Source organism: Varroa jacobsoni, unplaced genomic scaffold, assembly GCF_002532875.2.
Source record: "Varroa jacobsoni isolate VJ856 unplaced genomic scaffold, vjacob_1.0 scaffold_404, whole genome shotgun sequence".
NCBI classification, from domain to species: Eukaryota; Metazoa; Arthropoda; class Arachnida; order Mesostigmata; family Varroidae; genus Varroa; species Varroa jacobsoni.
Window position 1 is genome coordinate 708965 of NW_019213306.1, and position 23085 is coordinate 732049.

Consider the following 23085-nt stretch of genomic DNA (forward strand, 5'->3'; position numbering starts at 1 on the left):
GCCGCTGGCGCATCGTAGTGAGGGAATTTGGGCGTATAAATTGGCTAAATGCCATTGACCGATGTACTCAAGTGGGCAAGGTGGCGCCCACTAAAGATCCAGTAATGTAGTTCTGTCTCAACTTATCGTTAATCTAACGATAACATGTGGAAGCACATGTGGAGCTATGCATGCGTGTATGCATAGTCCCACATGTGCAAACGCTCTTGCGTGTGCATTGGTGTCTTAGGTTATAAGAGTGAAAGCTACGACAACAGTACCCGCAGCGATAACAACCGGCTCGAAAGGCCCACGGCCTCCGTTCAAGCGCTACGACCTCGAGACGCTCTTCGCTTGTCGCTGACTGTTGCTGCCAGTGCTTCTCCCCGATGAGCCATACGAACGACGATACTGGGACGCCCTCAAGGACTAGACGGCCCTTCGACATACATTCTCCGTTCGCTTGTACACTACTCCATAGCTCTAATTTGTCGCTCTTACTTTCTTATTTGTTGGCATGCAGAGAGGAGAGGCAGGCCACGCTCTCGACGGAAGATATCTTAGCGTTAGCTGCTAGACGCCCACACTTTTCTGCCCTGTAGCAAAATTACGGCGAGATGAAGTACAGAGGAAACGGGTAGCATCTCCGCCCACGGCTCCGTTGCCTGCTGCTGCTGCAGATGCTCCGTGCATATGGCGTGAAGAGCAGGCCCGAAAGTAACGCAGGCAGCACTAACAGGGGGCGCTCATGGAAGTGTGCCCCACTAGCTGACTGCGGTAACGTTGCTTTCGGTTCTGCGTACGTGCTCGATAGCTTTTCTCGTCTAGCTACGAAGATCCAAATAAGAGGGCGTCACCAGTAGCAACAGCAGGCCCGTAAGGAGAGCCGATGAAGAAACGAAACTTTGCCCTATCCCAGTAAACGACAGCACATTCCGGCCTACCACCCTCAGCACGACTGCCCCTCCTTAGGCGCTCTCTCTGCCTGCAAGCCAGCCATTCCCGAGACGCCTTGTTCTAATGGAGCCGAGCTAACTCGAATACCCAACGAATACCAACTAGTAGACGCCGATTAAATAACAGCAAATAATAACTGGCCTGAGAACTTCTGGATGGTGTAGGTGCCGAACCGACCCAAGGTGAATCGAATCACGCTTCAGAGGTGAAGTGAGGTCGAATCAATGATTCTTTATTTTTTCGGTAAACGGCTCTTTAAAGAAATTCGAAGCATTCGTGCACGAGCATACTACGTGCTGCACTTTTTAATAGACCGATATGATAGAGTGTTCCATTCGTTATCTCGACCTGTATCTGCGTATGCACAATCATACAGCAATATGTTATCAATCTATTGATTATTCATCACTCACACAACAGCTACCGTAACTTGATTATATATATACGTATATCATTATATAAAATGCATTCGCTGGTAATTAATTGCAGCCGTAGTCTCGAACCAAAGATTTCATGAATACGAGTTACATCAGGAACTCATTTTAATAGTGCTTCAGCCTTGAGGTTGACTAACCATATATCTGTAGCTTATGAGTACCCTGAGATCGGTAGGTTTGAGGCTAGTTCATGGACCTGAGCACAACAGCTTCTATAGAGACGTCATATTGGCCCTTTGCCAAGTGCTTCAGCGTGGGATAGGGCGCTATACCTTCAAGCAATGCATACATCTTGTAGTTACATGGCTATTTAAAGTTTGTACGAGTGATATAGAAATCAACATATTTACAGACAACATCAACCATGGCGTACGCAGTATCACTTTCAAAATGTTAGATGTTGTATTGATAAAAATTAATCTGATTAAGGCCTCGTCAGGTCAACTGAAAGCTACAAAGGCTTTTTTCTATCAAAACTCTTCTAAGTACCACACAGTAAATAGAATCATTCGTACACAATTCACGAACAATGCCTGGCAAGTACAGGCTTTTGGGATAAAGCATGAATTTGCGGAATAAATACTGTTATTACAAATTCAAAATATGAGACCCTTGCTGTTAAGTGATCAAAAACATCATTGGCCTTCGTTGATCGTCATCGTCATCACCAGTGTTGTTCCCCTTCCTGATGCTGCTTTTATGATTTGTCTTCAACTAAGAAGGTGACTATAAGAGTGAGATAACTCAATTGGCTTCGTTCTGGCGTCGCTATTGGCGCTCACCTTTGTTCTTTGCTTCAAACTCAATCACACTAGCCATGAATGGCACCAGGTCGACACTCGTCTCGTCATGGCGTCGGTGCCATATTGGTAGTCCTATTTGATATAAATAAATAAAGATATATATAAATCTGCGACGCCATCAGCATTGCGATATGTGCTTAGCGGATTAACCGCGATAGGACTAGTATGTTCCGGCCACATCGTCTCTGATCGCCCTTTGAAGGCTAGCTAGTGTCTATCTGACTACCTCCCTCCTTCGTCACACTCACGCATTTACGTTTTCATTTGAACACCACAACTACAACTGCCCATTGTCTCTCACTATTTGGATTTTCCCTCTCACATACATGCGGATACCAACAAACACACGCCAGTATATACCCTGTCTTGGCTATTTTGCGTTGACCTGGTACTTCTTTCTCTTCAACTTCCCCCTACAGCCTGAGGTCTACACACCCATACATACGCATCCAGCTATATATTTTCGCGGCGATATATAGGGCTTGTTGTACGCACACAGACGCCCCACGGCACCCAACATAAGGTTCGTTGACTGCTATGTCTGTTCTGATGCCCTCTGCCAGTATATAGCTCTAGTAGAATCTGCACTACTTGATTTATGTAGATCTACAGGCGAGGAGATGGAACGGTAGTTACCGAGGCTACTTTAGGGGGGCACGAGCGACAACAGACGAATGGGGAAAGGTGGTGGTTTTGGATTTATTTGTTTAACGTCACGGGGGGTGCGACCTCGAACTTGTTTACTTGCTCACACTGGCAATCGGCAGATGCGAATCAACGAATGGTTAACAATCGATACCTGTTTTTTGGGGAAAAACGAGGAAAAACAAATACTGATTCAAGCAAACCGTGGCAATACTACATTTTGATCAAATATATGGGTTACCGCCATTTTCAAAATTCCCACATTTGGCTGTTCAATAATATTTGTATCATCGAAGCAATGCAGATTTACTTAACTTTGAAATTTACTATAATAACAATTTATCTAGGGATACGTATGAGTCGCGCTCAAGCGGTTATGATTATGTGTGCCTTTTTGTTTCTGTTGAATTTCTACGAATAAAAGGGAGTATATTGCTATGCGCTGTCAGCGTACAATCAGACATGATCGGATGTCCTTTGCTGATAAACAATGATCTTCTTGATGACCTTGTTAGTTCTGCTAACAGGTATGATTCTAGCGACTGGTAATATACGTATAAATACGATTCAGCACGGCGAAAATCCGATGCTTGGTAAACAAACGGCCTTGTACGAATCAACGACCACGGATCTTACGTGGTACGTATAGTTTGAAATTTGATAAAATTTCCAAAAGAAGAAGTATTCAATAGGTATGTTGCAGCGAGAAATGGTTGCTCACCGAATGGGTAGCGCATTACCCCCCCCCCCCCCCCTAGATTGCGTTTTACTTACTTTAGACGCTCTAAAACCTTGAAAATCCCTCGCCTTAAAACCCCGTGTCCAGTTTGGTTCGCGTCTCAATCAAAATTTATGGCCACTCACTAAGCCTCTACGACTGTTTCTTACTCTCCGCATTGATGGGGGTCCACAGAGTTCGCCGTCTACGTTGACTTCCTCTTGCTGTGAAAGTTGAGGTGCACAAATTTAAAAGCCTTATCCCAACTATTCCACATTACTTTCCATTCAGTATATGAAGGCTGTTCATATCTTGAACATGTTGGCCTATTGCCATGAGGTCTGTTCCGATCACGCCGTATGTATGCTCACCACAGGGGATCCCCATCAAGCTACGCCCCAACCCCCTCGACTTTCGAAGGGTGTGGACCAGTTCGTTATGGATGACCTAGGAACCGATAAGCCGCGAAGCAGCGCGCGTGCAGCAGCGCCTTATATTGATATGGTTAGCGAGCGAGCGAGCGAGCGGTGGTTGTTGGCAGTCAACGGCGTCCTGGCTTCTTGTCCGCTTCATATTGCGCCCTTGTTGCCCATGTCGATATACACAGATACTGTATATAATTTATGTACACCCGTGCTTGTACACCGGTTGTAGATATGTTACACTATGGATAGTACCGATATGGTTAGACGATGATCAGGTAGGTGACGACGGTCGCGGCTGCCGACGTATCTGCTAAGAGTTTGCTCAAGCCAATACGCCTCTGAAACACAATTGTGTTCGCACGCCTGCAATACCCAACTGTGCTGGATTTATGAGCACAGCGATTAAGTGATAAGTGATCTATTGTTAGACGCCTTATACTCTTCAGGTTGCTCTCGGTGCCACTGATGACTTAAATCACGAATATTATATACATTTAAGACTATCTCACAGATTCCTGCTCCCTTCTATATCATGACGGTTTTCAATTTTAGGGCTTTTCTAAGGCGAAGCCTGATTCTTTGTCCTTTTCTATTTGTTCTATGTCACACCTTACGAACATTAGCATGTTTCTTTCTTAGTAAATGTATGTTTACCAATAGTAACAGTTTGTTTTGCGGAGTGGCCTGTATACTTGTCGATCAGGACATCAGTTACCCCAGCCAATAGACCGGCCGGTGTTAATATTATATTGGAGCCGTATTTGAGTTGTTGCAAATTCACAAACCGCGTATGTTAGGCAATATTTAATCACAAAAAGCATCTAACAAAGATGTGCTTTAACGATCAACGGATACCAATATTCCGCAGGGATAATTATGGTGTCCGTAGCTGTTTCCGAAATCCGTGCTCTCAATAGATATCTGGTAAGTCGGATATTCGTACTTCTCGATATCCTGTGAAATCTAGAAAAAATGAAATGCTATCTGGGGCAGAGTGCTTTACCAAGTACTTTGCTCTCAAGGTGAACGTTATTTGTCAACAGACGACTTGGCTGCCCTGGGCGTTGCGAGGCTTTGGGTGAATGGACCTTGTCTTGAATTAGCCAGTTGGCTCTCAAAAAGTTTCCACGAAATCCATGGCCACTAGACGGCTGTTCATTATCTTATGGTTAAATTATCGTGACTGGTATCGTGATGATGATTACCGTTGTCGTCGCCATCGTGTACCTCCATAAAGCAGGATAAAAGTGGATACAAAGTTTCATAATGATACATGGGTGTCTTTAATGATTAAAGGATTTTAGGGACGTAGACGAGGATGTTGAGCTAGTTGCAAGAGTAAAACTGGTGACGGTAACAGACCTGTTAAGTAATTGTCGATTACTGTCAAATTTCAAATTTACATTTTTCAAAAAAAGGTCTATTTCTGTCCTGCCAATAGGGCGTACCAAACTTTGGAATGGATTACGTGATACAGCAGCGGGGATTATGCACGGGTGTTGCTACCGACATGGGTACTAAGCGTTATACCAGATTATATATATTCGCGTTGGACTTGTGCAAACAGCCCAGGAAACGCATTAGTACTGCCTTCATCGGGTGCGCTTGATACTCTCGACAGTTTGATGCCACCATCTGTAATAAAGTATGAGTAAAGTAAGACAATATGATACGCACATATTATTTGTTACCTACTGCACATTTCAATAAAGTTATTATAATGTTCAACTGTTTTAATAAAAATAACCATCAGTACTAGTGGACGATTAATTGTATTTTTTTTTTTTCATTTTCAAACATTTCGGGCTAAGAGTGAGTATCGCTAGTTCGAGCCGCTACGCATGATGCGTATGTAAATCCAGAGAACAGTTAGGGAAGAGTTCTTCAAGCGAAAAAAGTGGCCATTATGTTTATCAAAATTGTTCTTAATTCCTGCCTTTTTATAAGGGTCAGTGCGGCCATTTTTAGATTACGACCTTAGATTCGGGCTGATGGCTAAACTGAGCCTATAAAGTGTTTTGCTCCGACCTTCTTACAAAAAAGGCACCTTTTAATCAACACTATGGTTGACCATCGAACAACTTGAACATACCACGTTAAACTTAACGCAGAAAATGGTCACTGAATCCAGATAACCGTATATTGCGTGAAAACATGCCCGCCTTATGATTCATACTGGCCATCACGAAGCGATCTAGAAGTTGTGTTAGAAGTAACAGCTGATGGTAAATAGCGACGTTCAAGGTATAATGAGATCAAGCAACGAAGTGGCCGCGTAAAGTTTTTTGTTAATAGCAGTAACTCACAAGGAATGCTTTTGTTCAAGCTATTTCTTGAGTGTCAAATTTTTATATAGTTTCGAACCGTTCGATCCGTAATGTGATTTACTATGTGAGCTGCGCCCATTTTGCGATCGGTCATATTGGCAAGAAGTTTTTCATCGAACGATCAGGGGAAATCACGGAAAGAAGACATCTAAGAAGACACCCCGCGGGGCTGCTCTAACGGTGACGACTGAACAGAAAGGATAATGCCAGTCTTTTTTTAAAGGGGAATCTTTCTTTTAACTACCATTACTTTATCGCAAACACTCGTTGACATGTGACACATGGTAGATTTCTTCGAAGCCCTTTCAAATCGCGTGATACCGTACTTATCAAGAGTGTTGAATTTTACGATAATTTCGTATTCTGCACACAAGTGCAGAAGCATTCCAGTTTCATTGGCTTGACCCGCAAATGATTTCACTCTAACAAAGCGCACCTTAAATTATCTTCGGTAAATATTTGATTCTTTTAAATTTCATAAGTAAAGATGATGTTGTCTTTTGTTGTTTCAGGCACTCACTCCATGTGAGTCGGTCCACGTCTCAACGACGAAACCTTCACTATTTTGAGAAGCCCGCCCGCCCGCCCGCCTGCCGAAATAAATTGAGCCTTTTACTGCGCAGGCCAAGTAAACTCAATTGTGGAGAACTGTGGATGTCGTCGTATGTAGATATCGTAGCCTTCTGCCTGCCTGCCTGCCTGGCTGGCTGGCTGTTTTTCCTGCGGCCCTGCTTCGGCTGCTCGTCTTTCCCATTTTCGAGAAGACGAAGAAGGCGAGTTTAAGGGATTCCGTTCGTTCGATGGTGCTGTTTCATAGCGGCTTCAGCGATGGTCGTTTCCATTCGCTGGCTGTAGCTGATTGCACAAAGCCTCGCCTCGTGACAAACTCCTTTGTGCAATTACCACCGTCCTTCTCCAATGCGGGACCAGCCTAAAGGGAAATCGGGACTGTCCTTATTTGCTTTTAGTGACAAGTTGTATTTTTCGTAATGTCCACAGCGCAAGCACAAGAACGCTATTTCGGGCCAAGTTCTTTCAAATTACTGCCTAAAACTGTAAATCAGCCATAGAGTGCATTATCTGTATAGTTTATATCCTAAAATAAATTTGACCCTTATGATACTTGACTTGTTATGATAAAAATCTGTTAAAAAATAGTTATGTCTGAAAAGCTAATTGGCTTTTCAGGACAATTCTCAATCGTTGATTCTTGTAAGGTTTGAAGACGTTCGTAGTTTGGCACATTTTTCACCGGGGATCTGAACCCCTTCAATCACTGCTTATAGACCATATCATGTTTTAACAGAAGCGACTAGAACGTCAGTTAGAAGTGATTCAGCTAGCTCGCTTCATTTCGAAATGTACTTACCTCCGATAACTTCCACTTACCCTTGGTCATGTCTAGTAACAGTACACTCGTCACTAGTTTCCTCGATCTGTTTCCCTCTTGCTCTTTTCGTCGCTAGCTTACTGTGTAGAAGAGAGCCGAGGCCCGTGTCTGCCTGTGACTGCGTTAAGCTATTGCGTCCATATGCACTGCTTTGCACTCTGTTAGCTAAGCGATAAGCTTCATTCATATTCACTTCTCTACCGGCCATTACGACGCTGTTGGTGCGCGCACCGCATTTACATTATCATGTGATACTCTACCGTGCGTAATCTTTCTCCAATCCTATTTCGCATCGGTGTCATTTACATGTTTATCTTACAGGTCGAATCGAAACATGCGCAGGACGCAGCGCGTCACTCACTAACCTGCCCCATCAGCTGAACTCTTCTCCCGTCTGTTCCTTGTAACGGCTCCGCGTTCTGGCTGTGTCTTCTTGGTCACTTCCGCGCAGCCAACAACAACACAATCAGGCTGGCCGCCCGCTGTATCATTAAAGGAAATAGAAAAAACTAATCGAGAGCGACGCGTTACTGCTAACTCCCGATACGAAATCTGCTGCTAAAACCCCGACTGGGGTTTGTCTGTACCTGTTTCGGGCTGGGCATCGTAGACATCGTAATGAACTTTGCTATTGCCGTTGACGTTGTGGGGTCTCTGCATCAGCCTACCAGCATAACACGACTTGCTAGCGTTTCCCCTAATTGTTGAAACCACTGCCTCCAATGAGGTTGATCCTTAACCTCCGCAAAACACACATGTACAGCCATGAAACTCAATTTGGTTCACGCACCCGCGTGACGTTTGAAGGCTGCTTTTTTACTGCTAAAATTAGGACCAGGTTGGCTTCGATATTAATCTCTATCCGTTATCTTAACTGCACGCACCTAATTGGTGGAATATATTTACAGACATCGCGTTAACATCGGCGAAATGGATATACACTTCTTACGATTGTTCGAAAAAGCCTGTTGGGACGCTCAATAGGACACCAGCGTAACTAGCTGTTCTTGCAGCAGTCGTCGTCGTCTTCTGAATGGTCTTCGCATAGCATGGTCATAGCAGAACGTTTACTATTTACATACGTTATTCAAGAAGACTTTGACATTATGCAATAACCGTGATTACATACACATCTGTGAATCTCTTAAAAATATATAATTCGTAATTTCTTTTACTTCGATACATACGATATGTTCCAAGGCGAAAAAAACCCGTCTTGCCATGATCGTAATCTGAAATCTGCATCGAAACATTGTATCCTCGCTACACAATGTGTTTAGGACAAAGTACTGTGTCAGGATCTTTTTGCGAAAGGGCAACTTGTATAATGGGGTTGGTTTTAAGATGGGAGGTGATATCCCCTTTTCCGCTGACTGAGGGCATTGAAGATATTTATACTGGACTCTAGAACATTTTCGGGGGAGAAAGATTGCCTTAAAAGTGTATCAATCCTTATCATCTATCCACACCTTCCTTTAGCTGTGGCTGCCAAAATGTGTTCACTGGCTTTCGATATACCATCCGCAGCGCTATCGTCCAGAGAATCATGATAATAATAATATGCTACCACCTCAGGTACGGTGCCTAGTGGGCTCAAGTCGGCCAATTTGCATGCAAAATCCTCAAATGAGTCTTCCCTCTTCCCCATCGTCTTTTACATCTACCCTCTCAGCAATCCCTACGGTTCTGAGATCGGACACCCGAACGTAATGAACAGGGGAACAGGCCAGAGAGTGTTGAGACACAGTGAAGTGTCAGCAGGCACAGACCAATAAGACGTAGACTCTTTCTATGCGGTGAAAGAGAGAGTAGGGTATCAGGTGGAGGGGACAAAAAGCAGAGATCCGAGAAGCCAGCATTACACACAGATCTGTTCAACATTGCCCAAGAATATCGGACAAAGGAAGCACACAGGAAGACAAGCAAAATGCAATCAATGAATGGAAAAAACTAGATGGTAGAATAACCGCTAAAAAGTTTTCGCAGTTCACTACATCTCGGTGTTTGTACTGACTACCTAGGCCGTAGCAGTATTTTATATACATATAAACGGAATAAAAAAAAAGTGAAAATTCTGCATTCGTGATCTGCTGACATGGTGAATGGAATTAACTACGTTATAGATGAAGAGCACTTGTTCCGACGCCACGTACCACGTACCAGTTGGAGGACGCTGTAAACAGCTTATCAGTAAATAACGTACGAGTACGAGCCGGACTGATAAAACGTGTTGGCGTGATTCGGTCACAATTGCCGCTAAAAAACAATGTTTTAAACATAGCATTTTTCTTATATGTTTCACGTGAAGTCGTCACGTAAAACGCCAGCGTAATGGAAACGACCATCGGTGCTTTGCTGTTTTCGTATTAAAACTGTACTTCCTGATCCAGTATCTTTAAATACTAGTAAAAATATCCAGAGGCTTTAAAGCAAATGGTGCCAAATCTAGATTCACTATATGATTATAACATGTAGAATAGTGTTGCCATCATTAAATTAATTTAGAGATTAATTAAATTAAAATAGAGAAAGAATTTAGGCTTTTATTGTTATATGTGTCGTATAGACTGTGCCCCTATGATTCACATTGAACTCCCTTATAACCCCCACAACATATGCTTGCCAAACAGACAGAATTTTTCTAAAAGAAAAATAATACTTATTTAGTCCCCCATCTACGGCTACCGCTGTAGCACACGTGTGCATAGACATACACGTATGCACATTTGATGAGATATCTATCAGCAGCACCGAGGGTTTTCTATTATCGCGTTGAACTGTTCCTAGCTTGCAAACACTGGAAAGTGTGTTATATCGACAGAGCAGAGATGAAAACGCTTCCATCTTTGGGCCATTCCGTGCGTTTCAGCAGTCAAATATAAACTGCTATCCAACAAACGTCGGTGTGGCTATCTCGGTCAATTGAAAAACGAAGACGACGACTAGGTGTCACCGACTCACCAGTATATACTTCGTGCTTAGATAAGCAACGCTGGCAGAGCTTTCATTGAGTAGCTGTGCCAGTTGTCGCTGGGAGTGTATAATATTTTATTAGTTTACTATAACTTTGGTTATGACTCCTCAGAGGCCAATTTTGGTTTTATTTCAAGTTATTGAAATTCATGTCTTCATGCGATCTCTCCTAGCTTCTCGTTCGACTCTCCATACAGGTGTCCGTGCGTGTGAGTAGTGCGCTGCTTGAAGTTTAGCCGTACCGGACCGGCCTCGGCTCCTTCGATCACACAGAGGTAAAAATGTTCTTATTCGTCGCCTTCCAGTTGCCCCGATCCAACTATTGCTATTTGGATTACGTCAACTATGGTCCTAATTTTGGAGGTCTTAGTGGAAGGACACCGATGCGCTTGAAGGTACGTTTCGTTGGGATCAAAATCGACACTGATGCGACGAATTTGCTCAGTGCTCGGTTCCTGACTATAGGGCAGCTAGGTGTGGCAGGCAGGAGTGGTAACGGTGGCGGGGAATGGTGAGCGTCTGAGGCATACTAGGTCTTTTTAGCCCTGACTGCCTAGTGCCAATGTCCTCAGTCGGCTGGACCAGTGGCGGCCTTAGGCTCTGCTATGTCAGTTTTTTGCTTCGAATGCTGCTGCCGCTTTCTCCGTCCACCACAGCTACTACGGGCCACAGCTACCTCCTCTATACCTACATCACCCTATAAATGCGGCTATCGAGAGCTGTGGAACAAAATAGGTACGACAGGCTCTGTCCTTAGTCCTACCGCTGGTAAAACTCGAGGTAGTGACGCAGCTTTCTTTTCGCTTCCTCAAATGGAGTAAATCTACATAATTGGATAAACCAACCAGCCAACTAGCTACTACCTCAGTTGCCGTACAACTGTACTATCCACTACTGCCGCTGACGCAGTTAGTAATAGCACATGATAGCAGGCAGAACGGAGTTCGTACAGCTCCTCGCATCCTTCCTATCACCACCCGTCCATCCATCCATCCATCCATCCATGTTGTGTTACTGTTTGGCTAGTGACCTACCGAGAAAGAGCGTCCCTTCGTTTCTTTACCCTGCATCGTCATTGCCTTGCTCTTGTCTTGTGAGAGTGAGACAGAGACCTTGCCCAGCTTTTTGCCCAGTCGACGTATATACTACCTGCATGTGGGTCGAAGGCAGTGTTGGCACAAGACGAACGCCATATAGTCAATACAGCAGCCCACAAATCGTAGGGTATTCCTGTTACACTATTCAGTTGACTTCCCGATAACTATTAGCACTAGTATTACCACTATGATAATATCAATAATGCCACTTGGCTCAACAGGGTGCATGATATTGTACGGATAAACGCATTTTACAGCAGAGCTGGGGTCATCTTTAAAAGCCCTCCATTCAGCATTTATCTGCTCATTGATTACATTTAACTGCTTCAATGGCTAATCATAGGGCAATTTCGCCGAGAAAAAGTTGCTATTTCAATCTGAAAATCGATATTATACGTACAGTTTCGCTTTTTATAATGTACTTTATTCACTCATAAATTCGGATCTTCGTTGTACCATTGCCAGAGGGGCGCTCAATGTTAGCAGTCGGTAAAACGAAGTAGTTCCAGTTGGATGGATGAATGGATGTCTACTCGAGGGCTACTAGCGCTTGGTCCCTTGAAGAGGTCTCGGACGAACGAGAGAGTTCATTTGGCTTAAGTCAGCATTGTCTGCCACCCTCTTCGTCACTCGCTAACTAATTCAACAACATTTCTTACCGACCGAAACTATTCATTGACGCTGACAACCTGATGAACCAATTGTGATCGGACCGTCCTGTTCTGCTAGAGGTGTGGACTTGAAGTGTCGGCAGCCGCTGTGCACCCGAAAGGAGAGAGACAACGGCGACGACAACGACCAATAGATAGAATAGTACTACCCCCCGCCCCGCCCCGCCCCCGCCCCTAGAAAGTAGCAACCCTAGAAGTGGTAACTGCTACAATACTTACCAGCCAAGCCCCAGTTCCTAAAACCAACGAAGCCAATGCCAGTTTCAGTCTACCGTCGTGTTCACCTCAAGCATCCCCTTAACTAAGGAAGGCTTCGATTGTTTGTTATCTCTGGACCTCGTGATGACCACAAAGGCAGCTTTGTGAGCTCAGAAACTATTTTTGCCTTGACCCTTAAGACAAATCGGGTCTTTTGTAATGCTTATCTTAATAAGCAGAATCTTCTTATGAGTCGGTCACAGAAGTTTCAATAAGTCGTACAATAAATGGCCCTCCAGCCCGGTGCGTACTAGGCTAGCAATTGGTGTTCAACGATTTGTGACACTTAAGACTCATTGATTCAAGTGCTACAAGCCCATCTCTCACTCCTACTGAACCCGAACAGGTAAAGCGGGTCGCCGAGTTGCTAGAACCAATGCTTTCTTCTAAATTCACGTATATAGTCATTGCCACCTATTATGTCCTTACTTTATCGAACTAGATTAAATACCTAATAAACCTAAATTTATTGGCTGAGCATTAGGGTGTGATGTGAATATTCGTTTCCCAATGTAGGAACTCAGTTGCCATCTTGAATGCTACTGGCTTCCGTAACGACAGAGAACAGGGGACATTCAAATATCTGCTACCGCTGCGAGATAAGTAATCCGAATCATTTCGACCCAATGGCTGTTGACATCAAGCAGCTTCTTCGGCTGATCCAGCTCAGATATTATTAAAATAGATTTTCGACGCTACCGCTTTAACGACGCGGGCAGCAGTTGAAGTGACTTTGTAGCTGCGAAAAAAGTAGGTGACGTGACCGCATGATAGGGTCACGGGTCGGACACGACGGAACAACAAAATGCTGACACCGCTGCTGCCCGCTGGGTCGGCGACAGTGGCGGCATCGCCTCGGTACTCGTCTCCGGCTTCTGTAATCTTCGTCTGGCACAAGCATGCCAATACGACGACAACAAATAGGAAAGTCGATGCCGATTAGCTAGCTACAATATCCCACAGAAATGCGCGTTCCATCACAACCAGTTTATTAACGATTTTGTATTGTGATAGAATGAAGAAGCAAAATTGGCCCAATTCGTTTCGCCTTCAGACCCGGGTTTACTATTAGCGTTTCCGTTGTAAACGAAACGAATAATAGATTGTAAATGTTTTACAATTATTTGCTTAAATATTAATATCGATTTATGACTGAACAAATCGTACAATTAACGTCACCTATGTTGACCTAATATTGATCCCTTTTGAGAACGCTTAGACGATGGCCTGCTATGGTTCCAAGCCTATTCACTAGACACAGCAGTACTCTCTTGTTCGGGGATATTGGGTTTTGGTCGTAGATCAAACCCAACATTACTGGTCTACCTAGTATAATATGTGCATCTAACAATGTTGCTTGTTCATCTGAAATCACTTATAGACAAAGGTTTCTGTTGGAATATCTGCATAAAGATATTAGTTTAGAAGCGAAGGTGTCTTAGTTATCAGGCTAGAACAACGAGCTGTCTTCTGTTTAGATAAATGCAGATAGCGATGACTTTACAGAATAACAAGATATAACAGTGGCGACGGGGCGGAGCAACGATTAAGTCCTGAAGCTTCTGCGCGAGTTATGCAGGCTGTTCTTAAAGCGGGTCATCCTGCAGATGAACCAGGACTGGCAAGTCGTATCGACATAACAACCGCACCAACTTAACGGTATCTGTTTGCTAACAGCAAGAAGTTTCGCTAAAAGTAAAGAAGTCCAGAGTCTCGTTAGACCGAACGGTAGCGTCGTCACGATTATCAGTGTTTAGAAATGATCAGGCTGTGACGAGCACTCTAGTCAGCTGGCTTTCTACTTTCTCTTATTAGCCAGAGATGAAAGATCAGTATTCGATGCCTAGCATCAGCGTTTGTGAGACTTTCACGATAACGATTAACAAATTTAAAAACTCCCAATCTAAAGTAAGATTAGTACTTTTAAACAAGACGGTGTGACTTTACTGATTATAGTGTTCCGCAAAAGACGTCAGAGTTTGATTATCAACAAACAAGGGATTCAAACACTGAATGATGAACATTGTCTTTCTTCACACGTTGATCCAACTATCTCACGTGTAGATGTGACGAAGATCAAAACACTACATTTGATAATTTTACCGTGCTAGCAAAGCCTAGATATGACATGGTCGAAATGATATAGAGCACGGCCAATTGAAAAATTCTTCTTTCGTAGACGTGCTCCGACCAAACCTGAATGCGCTGAGGCACGAACGCTTGAGCGAGAATGTTTTCAAGAAGACTCTGACATGGCTATTGAAGATCTACATTCTGCTATAAAAAAGTTGGCATTACTTAAAACTGCTTCAAAAGGCATAGGAAAGCCTTTCTCAGGATCCGATGTCCTTTTTTCCCAAGGAATAAGTTTAGGAGAAAAAAGCTATCAGATAGGAAAAAAAAGCCTCGCAGTTTGAACGGCGAAACAGACAGCCTTTCGGAAATACAGGCAATTGCTTTTCAAATTCTCAAGCCCGCTTTTGTGTATCAACACGAAGTACCTGCAGAGAACGCAATAGAGGGCACTAGAAGTTGACTACAGAAGGCACTCAAAATGTGTTGATAGTCAAAGAGTTTTAAATACAAGCCTAAAGATTTATAATGAAAGTTAGAGATCTTATTTAGAAGGACCGTGAAGCCAGCATCAGGACTGGATTGGATTCGACCATTACAAATGGATAGACATACAACGGTTTTGCCTACACAAAATAAATACCCACTTACCTTATTTACATGCAGCGAATGGCACAACCATGACATGTTGGAATAGTTTTACCTGTATGTTTAATTACTGAACAGTGCCACATACAGGTGAGTTTTCAGCAGTTCAGAAGGCTATCCAGTCGGATAGCAAAGGATGTCAATAGCTGAACTTAAACGCTACTGGATATAGTGTTTTGCAAGCAAACAATAATAATACGTTATACGAACAGTCACTAAAGGCAATATTGAAAAACTACGACAGGATATTCCATTTTGTTGTCATGCCTAGACTTGGGAATGTCTAAAGTTTCGGGGGGATTCAAGTGAAAGTTTCTTAATGATCCTTCAACTTTCCCAGCTCCCGTCGAGCGCCCAGGAAAAAGAAAAGGTCCGAAGACTAAAACACAGATTTTTCAATCGAAGTATGGGGCGCCTGACAGGATTATAACTATCCGTAAAAGAAGTCTGTACAGCAGGGAAACGTTTCAGTCAAACCGACATTAAAAAGAACGATCCAAAAGATTATCTGGTAATTGGTAACCGTTCCAAAAAGGTTTATCCTTTGGCATAAGGTGTCTTCAGCCATTTTTCAATAATCTCACCCTAGCTTTTATAGATAAAGACTGGCGTATACTTTAGGCGATACTATAGTTGTGGGGAGATTGTCAAAGATCATAATGATCGCTTGCAAGTACATCAGATATCTAGGTATCGTTACTGATGAAGCAGAGCGGAGACCTTGGCCTGATAAAGTACCTGTAATCGTTGAAAGGCAAAAAATGTCGGCACAGTCAGATTATTTCTTGGTATAATTTTATATGAAATGGTTTTTACTCAGGACGTGTGCAAGCTCCGAAAACCGTTTAACGAGCCGTCACAAAAAATATCCTTTTATTATTCCAATTAATCTACGTGATAGTAATTTTCACTAAATTAAAAGGGAGATCATTTTCAGATTTTACTCTCTTTACCTGTTACAGTAAGCGCTAGTAAGCATGTCCTCGGCGTTGTCATACTACATCATCGCTTCTAAGAAGGATCTGAGCTAGTTCTTATTCATGCAGATCACTTAACTCTGTTCGGGGCTGATACTTTCAGATAGAAAAGGAAGCGTCAACAATTATTTTTGCAGTGATAAAATTCCTAAAATGTCTACTTAACAGGTCATTGTATTAATTCTTGGTTCAGTATCGATATAGCAGGCTATATAGGATATAGAGCAGGCTATACTGCTTGTAGCTTGTAAAGATGGCCCGCTATTCTACCTGCGTACAGCTTCAAAACTGAAAATCAATTAAGAAGACAATTCATTGATTTTGATTAAATAGTGAAGCAATGTGAAGACACACTATTGTAAAATGACACGAAAGATGTCGGAAGACGGAAGACAGAAGATGTATGGAACGAAGTTGTAGCATATCATCGAAATGTTTCGGTTCTCCTCGTACACGACTATACCTAAGGACGTTGTTGAGCTGACGATATAAACAATGATTGTATACCGATGTATTGGTCGGAAAGGTAACACTCTACGTCAGCATCGGAACGGGCGCTCGGAAGTAATGTAGTTTACCAATGTTCCGCGTCGAGATTTTAGAGAACATCCAGGTATCGTGAGGATGAAACAACTAGCTCGCTTGTATTTGTATTGCCCTGATCCTAATAATGATCTAGAACTGTGCTACAGATGTGCTACGCTTTGGAGACAATGCCAAACAAGAACTGAGTTATGGTTTAAGCCTAAGAAATTCTGGAGCCGTATAAATATCGATTTTGCCGGCCTTCCTAATAGATCGACTACCTACCATTTGCTAATTCTGTAAACATTTTTCAACTAGTCCAAAGTGATCAACGAGACAATAACATCAGCTTCGATAGAATATGGTATTCAAAGACATCTGTCTCTGATAACGGTGCGTATCTCACACGTATATGTAAGTTCGAAGATTTCTGTCTATTCAGTGAAATCCACCGCGTCCACTTCATCGTCAAAATAAAACTCAGTTTGAAAGGTTTATTGATACTTTTGAAAGAGGATCTATGAGTTAGAAGAAGATACCCCGTCTATTATCCAGAAACTTCTGATAGTGCATAGAACACTTTGTCTAATTTCACATCTGAACGGTCAATCTCCAGCAGGACACTGGGACGAAAAATTCAGACCGTACTTAACTTTCTAAAACAACACCATCATCATCATCATCATCAACCGTCTGCCCTCGGTTATCGTGATATATCAGTAGAGACTCACAGTTCCCAAGGAGCGCAAAGATAAATGTCAGAAAGTGTTTGTGTAGAAGATTGTTGGTGCTCTTAAATAAGGGGCAAGCGCAAACTTCCCCAAAAAGAACCGCTGCGAATTATATCGAAATACGAAATCAGAAATAGACCCATTCTGTCGACCAGTCCAAGCAGCGAAAACAACGGTACAACTACAGTTCCATTGGATACGTTCGGTGTTTTGGTCAAACAAATGTACGGAGTGACAAACGCAGGGTGGCAAATCAGCAATGAGAGTAAAGAATTATTACCAACTACATTGCTACAGGCTAGATCGTTAGTTAATCACCGCGATGATCAGGCACAGCACCAGGTGTTGGACTATCGATAAATATTCTAATTTATTTCAATTGGAATAGCGACGTGTCTTCTGCTTAGATAAACGTAAACATAACTGTCTTCAGAATTGCCTGATATACTTTTTTTTTTCTATATATTCAGGAGTTGTTAGAATCATCATCGAATACCTCAGACAACTTTTAAAACTCGACCAGAAAAAAAAAGGTAACGAAGGTTAAATTGGTAGGTTGTTTGCAAAGAGCTAGAGCAGACATCAGTTCGAGGCACTTAATCGTAAGCGTAGCTAGATTCATGTGTGTGTATATATGAATAGTCATTATAGAAACTAATGCCCTTCTAAATTTCAAAGGGCAGCGCGATGGCCTAATAATGGTCGTCGTTCTTGACAGCCAATGAGAAATTTCTAACGCTTCAATCCACGATTCGTAAAAGCATTTTACGAGGCCTATAGGACATTTGTCAACGATTATTTCAGAAATTGTAGATTCTTTCCTGCCATCAAACGTTTCGTGCAAGACCAAATGGCTGAGATACTAAAGGCGAATATGTCGCTGACGTGTCGTTGCTAATATCGATACTGTTTTAGTCGTTCATTAAATAATGATACCCTAGTCGTTCGACGAGTTTCGTCGTCAGCTTCCCGTTCGACGACAGGCTTCTGTACCGCTATACCGTAGCGCTTCACGGACGTCTCCAGACAAAATAACTATAGTGAGCCCGAATTAGGACAATGTAGGTCGCTGCTTGCTGGTAAACAAACGTGTCCCAAAACGAAGCCGCGTTGAACCTCGGTGTCATGTGCTTAATACCTAGAATGTGCTCTTGTACATTTTCCGCCTGGAAGCTTTCATACTAAATAAAATTTTCCTAGTTGGGTCAGTGCAAAGGCATGACAACCGTATCAATACGGCCATGCTAAATAAAAGATCGATGCTGATCAGATAGACGATTTAGTGCATTTGTAGATTATCTGGTCTTCTTCCTTCTCGTTACGACGCTATACTATACCCTTGTCCCTATCGTGACAGACCTAAGACATAAACAAGGGTCAGTAAACAGCAGATCCACAGCTGTTCGCGTTCATTACTACAGTCTTTATCTGAATGTTCATTCATAGGCATTCACTCGACGAGTATCTCCTTTTTATATAATGCTACACGCGCGTATGTTCAGGTTTCAACATGGTGTTCGAAATACGACGGGACCAGCTTTGGTGGATACATGTATACTCGCTATTTTTTAGTGTTAGAAGAACACCAGTTAATTGTAAAGTATAACTACAGGCTCGTTTTGGCAAAACAAAAGTTTAACATAAGCAACATTAGCTAAGAACATAAGAAAAAATTAGCTAGTGCCCGATTTATTCCGTAGGTAAACCGTTATACGCTACATGTAGGAAATTTCCTCTAAGACTGTCTTTATCTAACAGCAGCTTAACAACAAGCGACAACAATGTTGCTTGTGTGTATTCGAAGCACCCGCTTCAACGGTATACCCGTATCGAAGGCTCTCCTGTCGCAGACATATGGTAGTCTACGTTAAAGGCGTAGGGCAATTACGACCACACGTTCACTAGACAAAACGCATAAAAGATCCGCCGTCCTACGTCTAAACACACGAATAAATACGGGGTTACAGATACATCGACAATGTTATTCAACGAATGAAGTTACACGAAATCAGTCGTTTGTTTAACAATTTGACAAAGATAATGTTATCATTAGTATAGTTCCTCGAGGTATGTTATTGATGCGTGACAACGCTTCAAATATGGTGTCGGTGAACTTATGGTGAGAGCGAAACAACTCCAAACGATGTGCTGCTTCAAGATAAAAACCTTTCTGGGCGAGTCGCTTGAACCAACGTAGCTAGCTGAAGGTAACCTAGGTATATATTTAAAAAAATTCTGGTGGAACAGCCTCCATTGCGACAATGTTTAAAGCAAACGATGTTTCCCGGTATTTCCTTTGTGAGTTTTCGGTGCACTTAGACTAAGAGTTCGTGCCCTGCAAGTGCCCACCTATGTTATGATAAGCAGTATTAAAAATGTACCGTTTGTATTTGCCACCAACCGTGTGGCTAGGGGGTAAAACAACTATTGCCAATGAGCCCAGAACCTGATTGAACACATGCATTTTTCTCTAGTTGTTCTTGATTATAAGGTCTGCCTAGGGTAAATGAATTAGAACAATAACAAGTAGCCGCGAGATGATTTCGTCTGTTTGTGCTATAGTGGTCATTCGTACTGAGTTGGCTATAAGTGTAGGGGCCGCCTCACCGCTAACAGGGAGCACCGACAGGAACATTAACACCAACATCATCACAACACATCTCATCTGATCGTTTTCTGAGACTATCGTTGTTCCGGGCCGCTGTTGTCGCTAATGTCGTTGTCTAAAGATGCTATCAAGGTAATGTTTGTTCGTTCGTTGCTAATTACTAAACAGGAACAGCAGTATACTGTTACCTCATTAGAAGTGCGGCTACGTGCTCAGCTCAGAAAATCCAAATGAATACTAACCAATATCACTTTTTGACGCTGCTTACATTACTGCCTTTGTCTATGCCAGCATTCGAGGTTCAAAGCCGGAAGACGGCTGTGGTTAACTACCTTAATTAATTACGATGGCGGTACTAAGCCCAGAATCAGTCAACTTGCATTGAGATCGCACGCCAAACGAGACGGATTCGTTACGCTTTTGATTTAAAAAAAAAACCGAAAGGCCGGTACGATTATAATCTAGAATATAGCAGACGCCTATTCGTTGATATTTCACCTCTATCACGATTAACAAAGGAGACAAACATTTTCGAGTTTTTCCCGCCGTAGGTTCGTTCAGTGAAGTTACCATCTGTCGGTTAGACATACGCCTCGTCATAAATCAACGCGGATATTTTACCTGCTGCTTAAGAAGACTTCTAGCGAATTAGCGGCAGATTATCTATTTTTTATGAAACTTTCTTTATTATTTGAAGGTATCACAGACACAATTTACAATTGATCTGAGCAAACATGCAGTTCGACGTAAAATAGAAATAAATCCTATTTTAAATGTAGTTGTCCATAGAAAATGTCCACGGGGGTACAATGTACATCGCCGCTACTCGGTACATCGGCAAACATTCAAATGTGGAAATCCTTACCTGGTTTTTTAATGTAGGAACTGTCAGGACGTAATTTCGCTGGACAGAATCGTCTGTCCACTGTCTTGGCATCCCCATCATCCCCCCCCTCCCCTATTCTTTTCTGACCGAATACGCCGACGATGCACTATCTCTCTTCAATGGCGCTCGTGAGCTATATACGCTATATGCACAGACGATCGGCACCATACAGGAGACATGAACACAGAAACACCCCTCATTGGTATGCTACAACAGGCCGCTCGCCCTGCAACTCAAAGGGACCAGCGGAATCGACGGTGTTCAAGATGTTCAATGACACCGAACCCCTTCCCCAGCCTCATGCGGTCCATTCCCTCGCTCCTTTCGAAGTGACGAAGCCCTGACGCGCTGAACAGCCGTCTTGAAATCGTCATCAGGAAACGACCGGCCTCGTCCGGGATCACTGGCTTCATCCTCCGATCTGAAGTAAACTGTGACTATACCTCTGGCAGATGACGATCATAAGCTGCATCTTGATCCGTCCGCGTGCGAGTCGTGGAGAAAAAGTTTGGTCCCGACCGCCCGTAAGTCATCCGGTCAAGTGTATTATTCTTTTTGTTGAAGGATATAGGCGCAGATGTAAACACCACCCTGTCGCGAGCTAGGGGTATATTTGTGAGCTTGAGAAGAACAACTGCTGACGACTATAATGAATTCTTCATAAACGGGGGGAAACCAAATGCTTTCAAGAAATGGTGACATGATTAAGTGTTTGTGCAGATTTAAAATAGTGTAGGCGTTCTGTTGACTTTTACACGAGTAAGAGTGTTTGAGTAATTTGTGGTGCTCGTAGGGTCTATTCCATAAGTCGTATGAGCAAGTGCGTTCGCGGTCCAAGCATGCGAAGGATTACAAATAGATTTCAGATTCGTAGAGCAATAATTAGGTTGCCCTATTAAATATCAACCTTCAACAAATTCCAGTTCGCGGACTTTGCATTCTCACACAATGATACAATACATATTGAACCAACGTCTTTAAAAGAAAACTAGCCCTAACAACTATCGTGCGATTATTATTATACGAAACCCCCAGGTTTGTGTCAATATTAAAATGTCTTAAGACTGTTACCTTAACGAAGCAGACGATTCAGTAACTTAAGTCATTAATTCCTTAGCAATGGTTGCGCCAGCGAAACGTTCAAACTTTCCTCTAGCGTTTGCCGTGATGTACATGAAACCATCGAGCATTCATGCTGTACAGACAGAATTGTTCCTATCTGGGTTTACGTATAATGTTTTGCGGTAGACAAGTATAGTACTCAGGAGATATTTCCAGTTGTTTGTTTGCAAAAAACAAAAAAGAAAAAAAGGAAATCTGCTTAGATACTTACCGGGTGGGTACCTTGTGTGCGGGGTCGTGGAGCGCATGCTGGAGGCTGTTACCCCCGGTGCCGAAATGGCCATAGTCCACATCGTCAGCAGCAACCATACCTCCACCACTCCCACTGAGTTTCCTGAAGGTAAATAAGCAACAAAACGGGGATGGCCCACAGTTAACTAGCGATCTCATCCCAAATACCGACTAAACATACCGGAGGACTAAAGCACAGTACGGCAAAGGTCTCACATGCATTTTTCTATTTTTATTTTGAACGTCACATCTACCTTGGCTGTAGCGCCCTCTTCATATACGTGTATATATATCGTGTATTACGGCTAGACGAAGCTGTTGACGCATGTGATCAAACAAAATCGAAAATGTAGATCTAGTAGTAAGAAACAAATGATTATCAAAGCTTTATTGGAAAATAACTCGTTCATAGAAGCGCGTAGCTGTTTTTTTGGTTGTACGTTTTATGCGTGGCGATCTCACAACCGCAACTCGCTAGCAATGAAGGCGGTGTGCGTAAATAAGATAGCATTCATCAGATCCAATATCGCCGCACACTCGAACCGGCATACAGATCTTTATGTTGATCTACTTACTATTTGCATAGGGATGGCAAGACCTTCAA

General features: G+C 42.8%; 1 protein-coding gene across 1 annotated transcript in view; it reads right to left on the bottom strand.

The window, feature by feature from the left end:
* The window catches only part of trh (PAS domain-containing protein trachealess), a gene marked incomplete at its 5' end in the record, with an annotated part of 78840 nt that extends 56250 nt beyond the window's left edge, over nucleotides 1-22590 (bottom strand). The window contains 1 exon segment of the mRNA XM_022832665.2: nucleotides 22462-22590. Within this exon segment, the coding sequence (XP_022688400.2) occupies nucleotides 22462-22590 (129 nt within the window).
* Nucleotides 22591-23085: the final 495 nt, after the last annotated feature.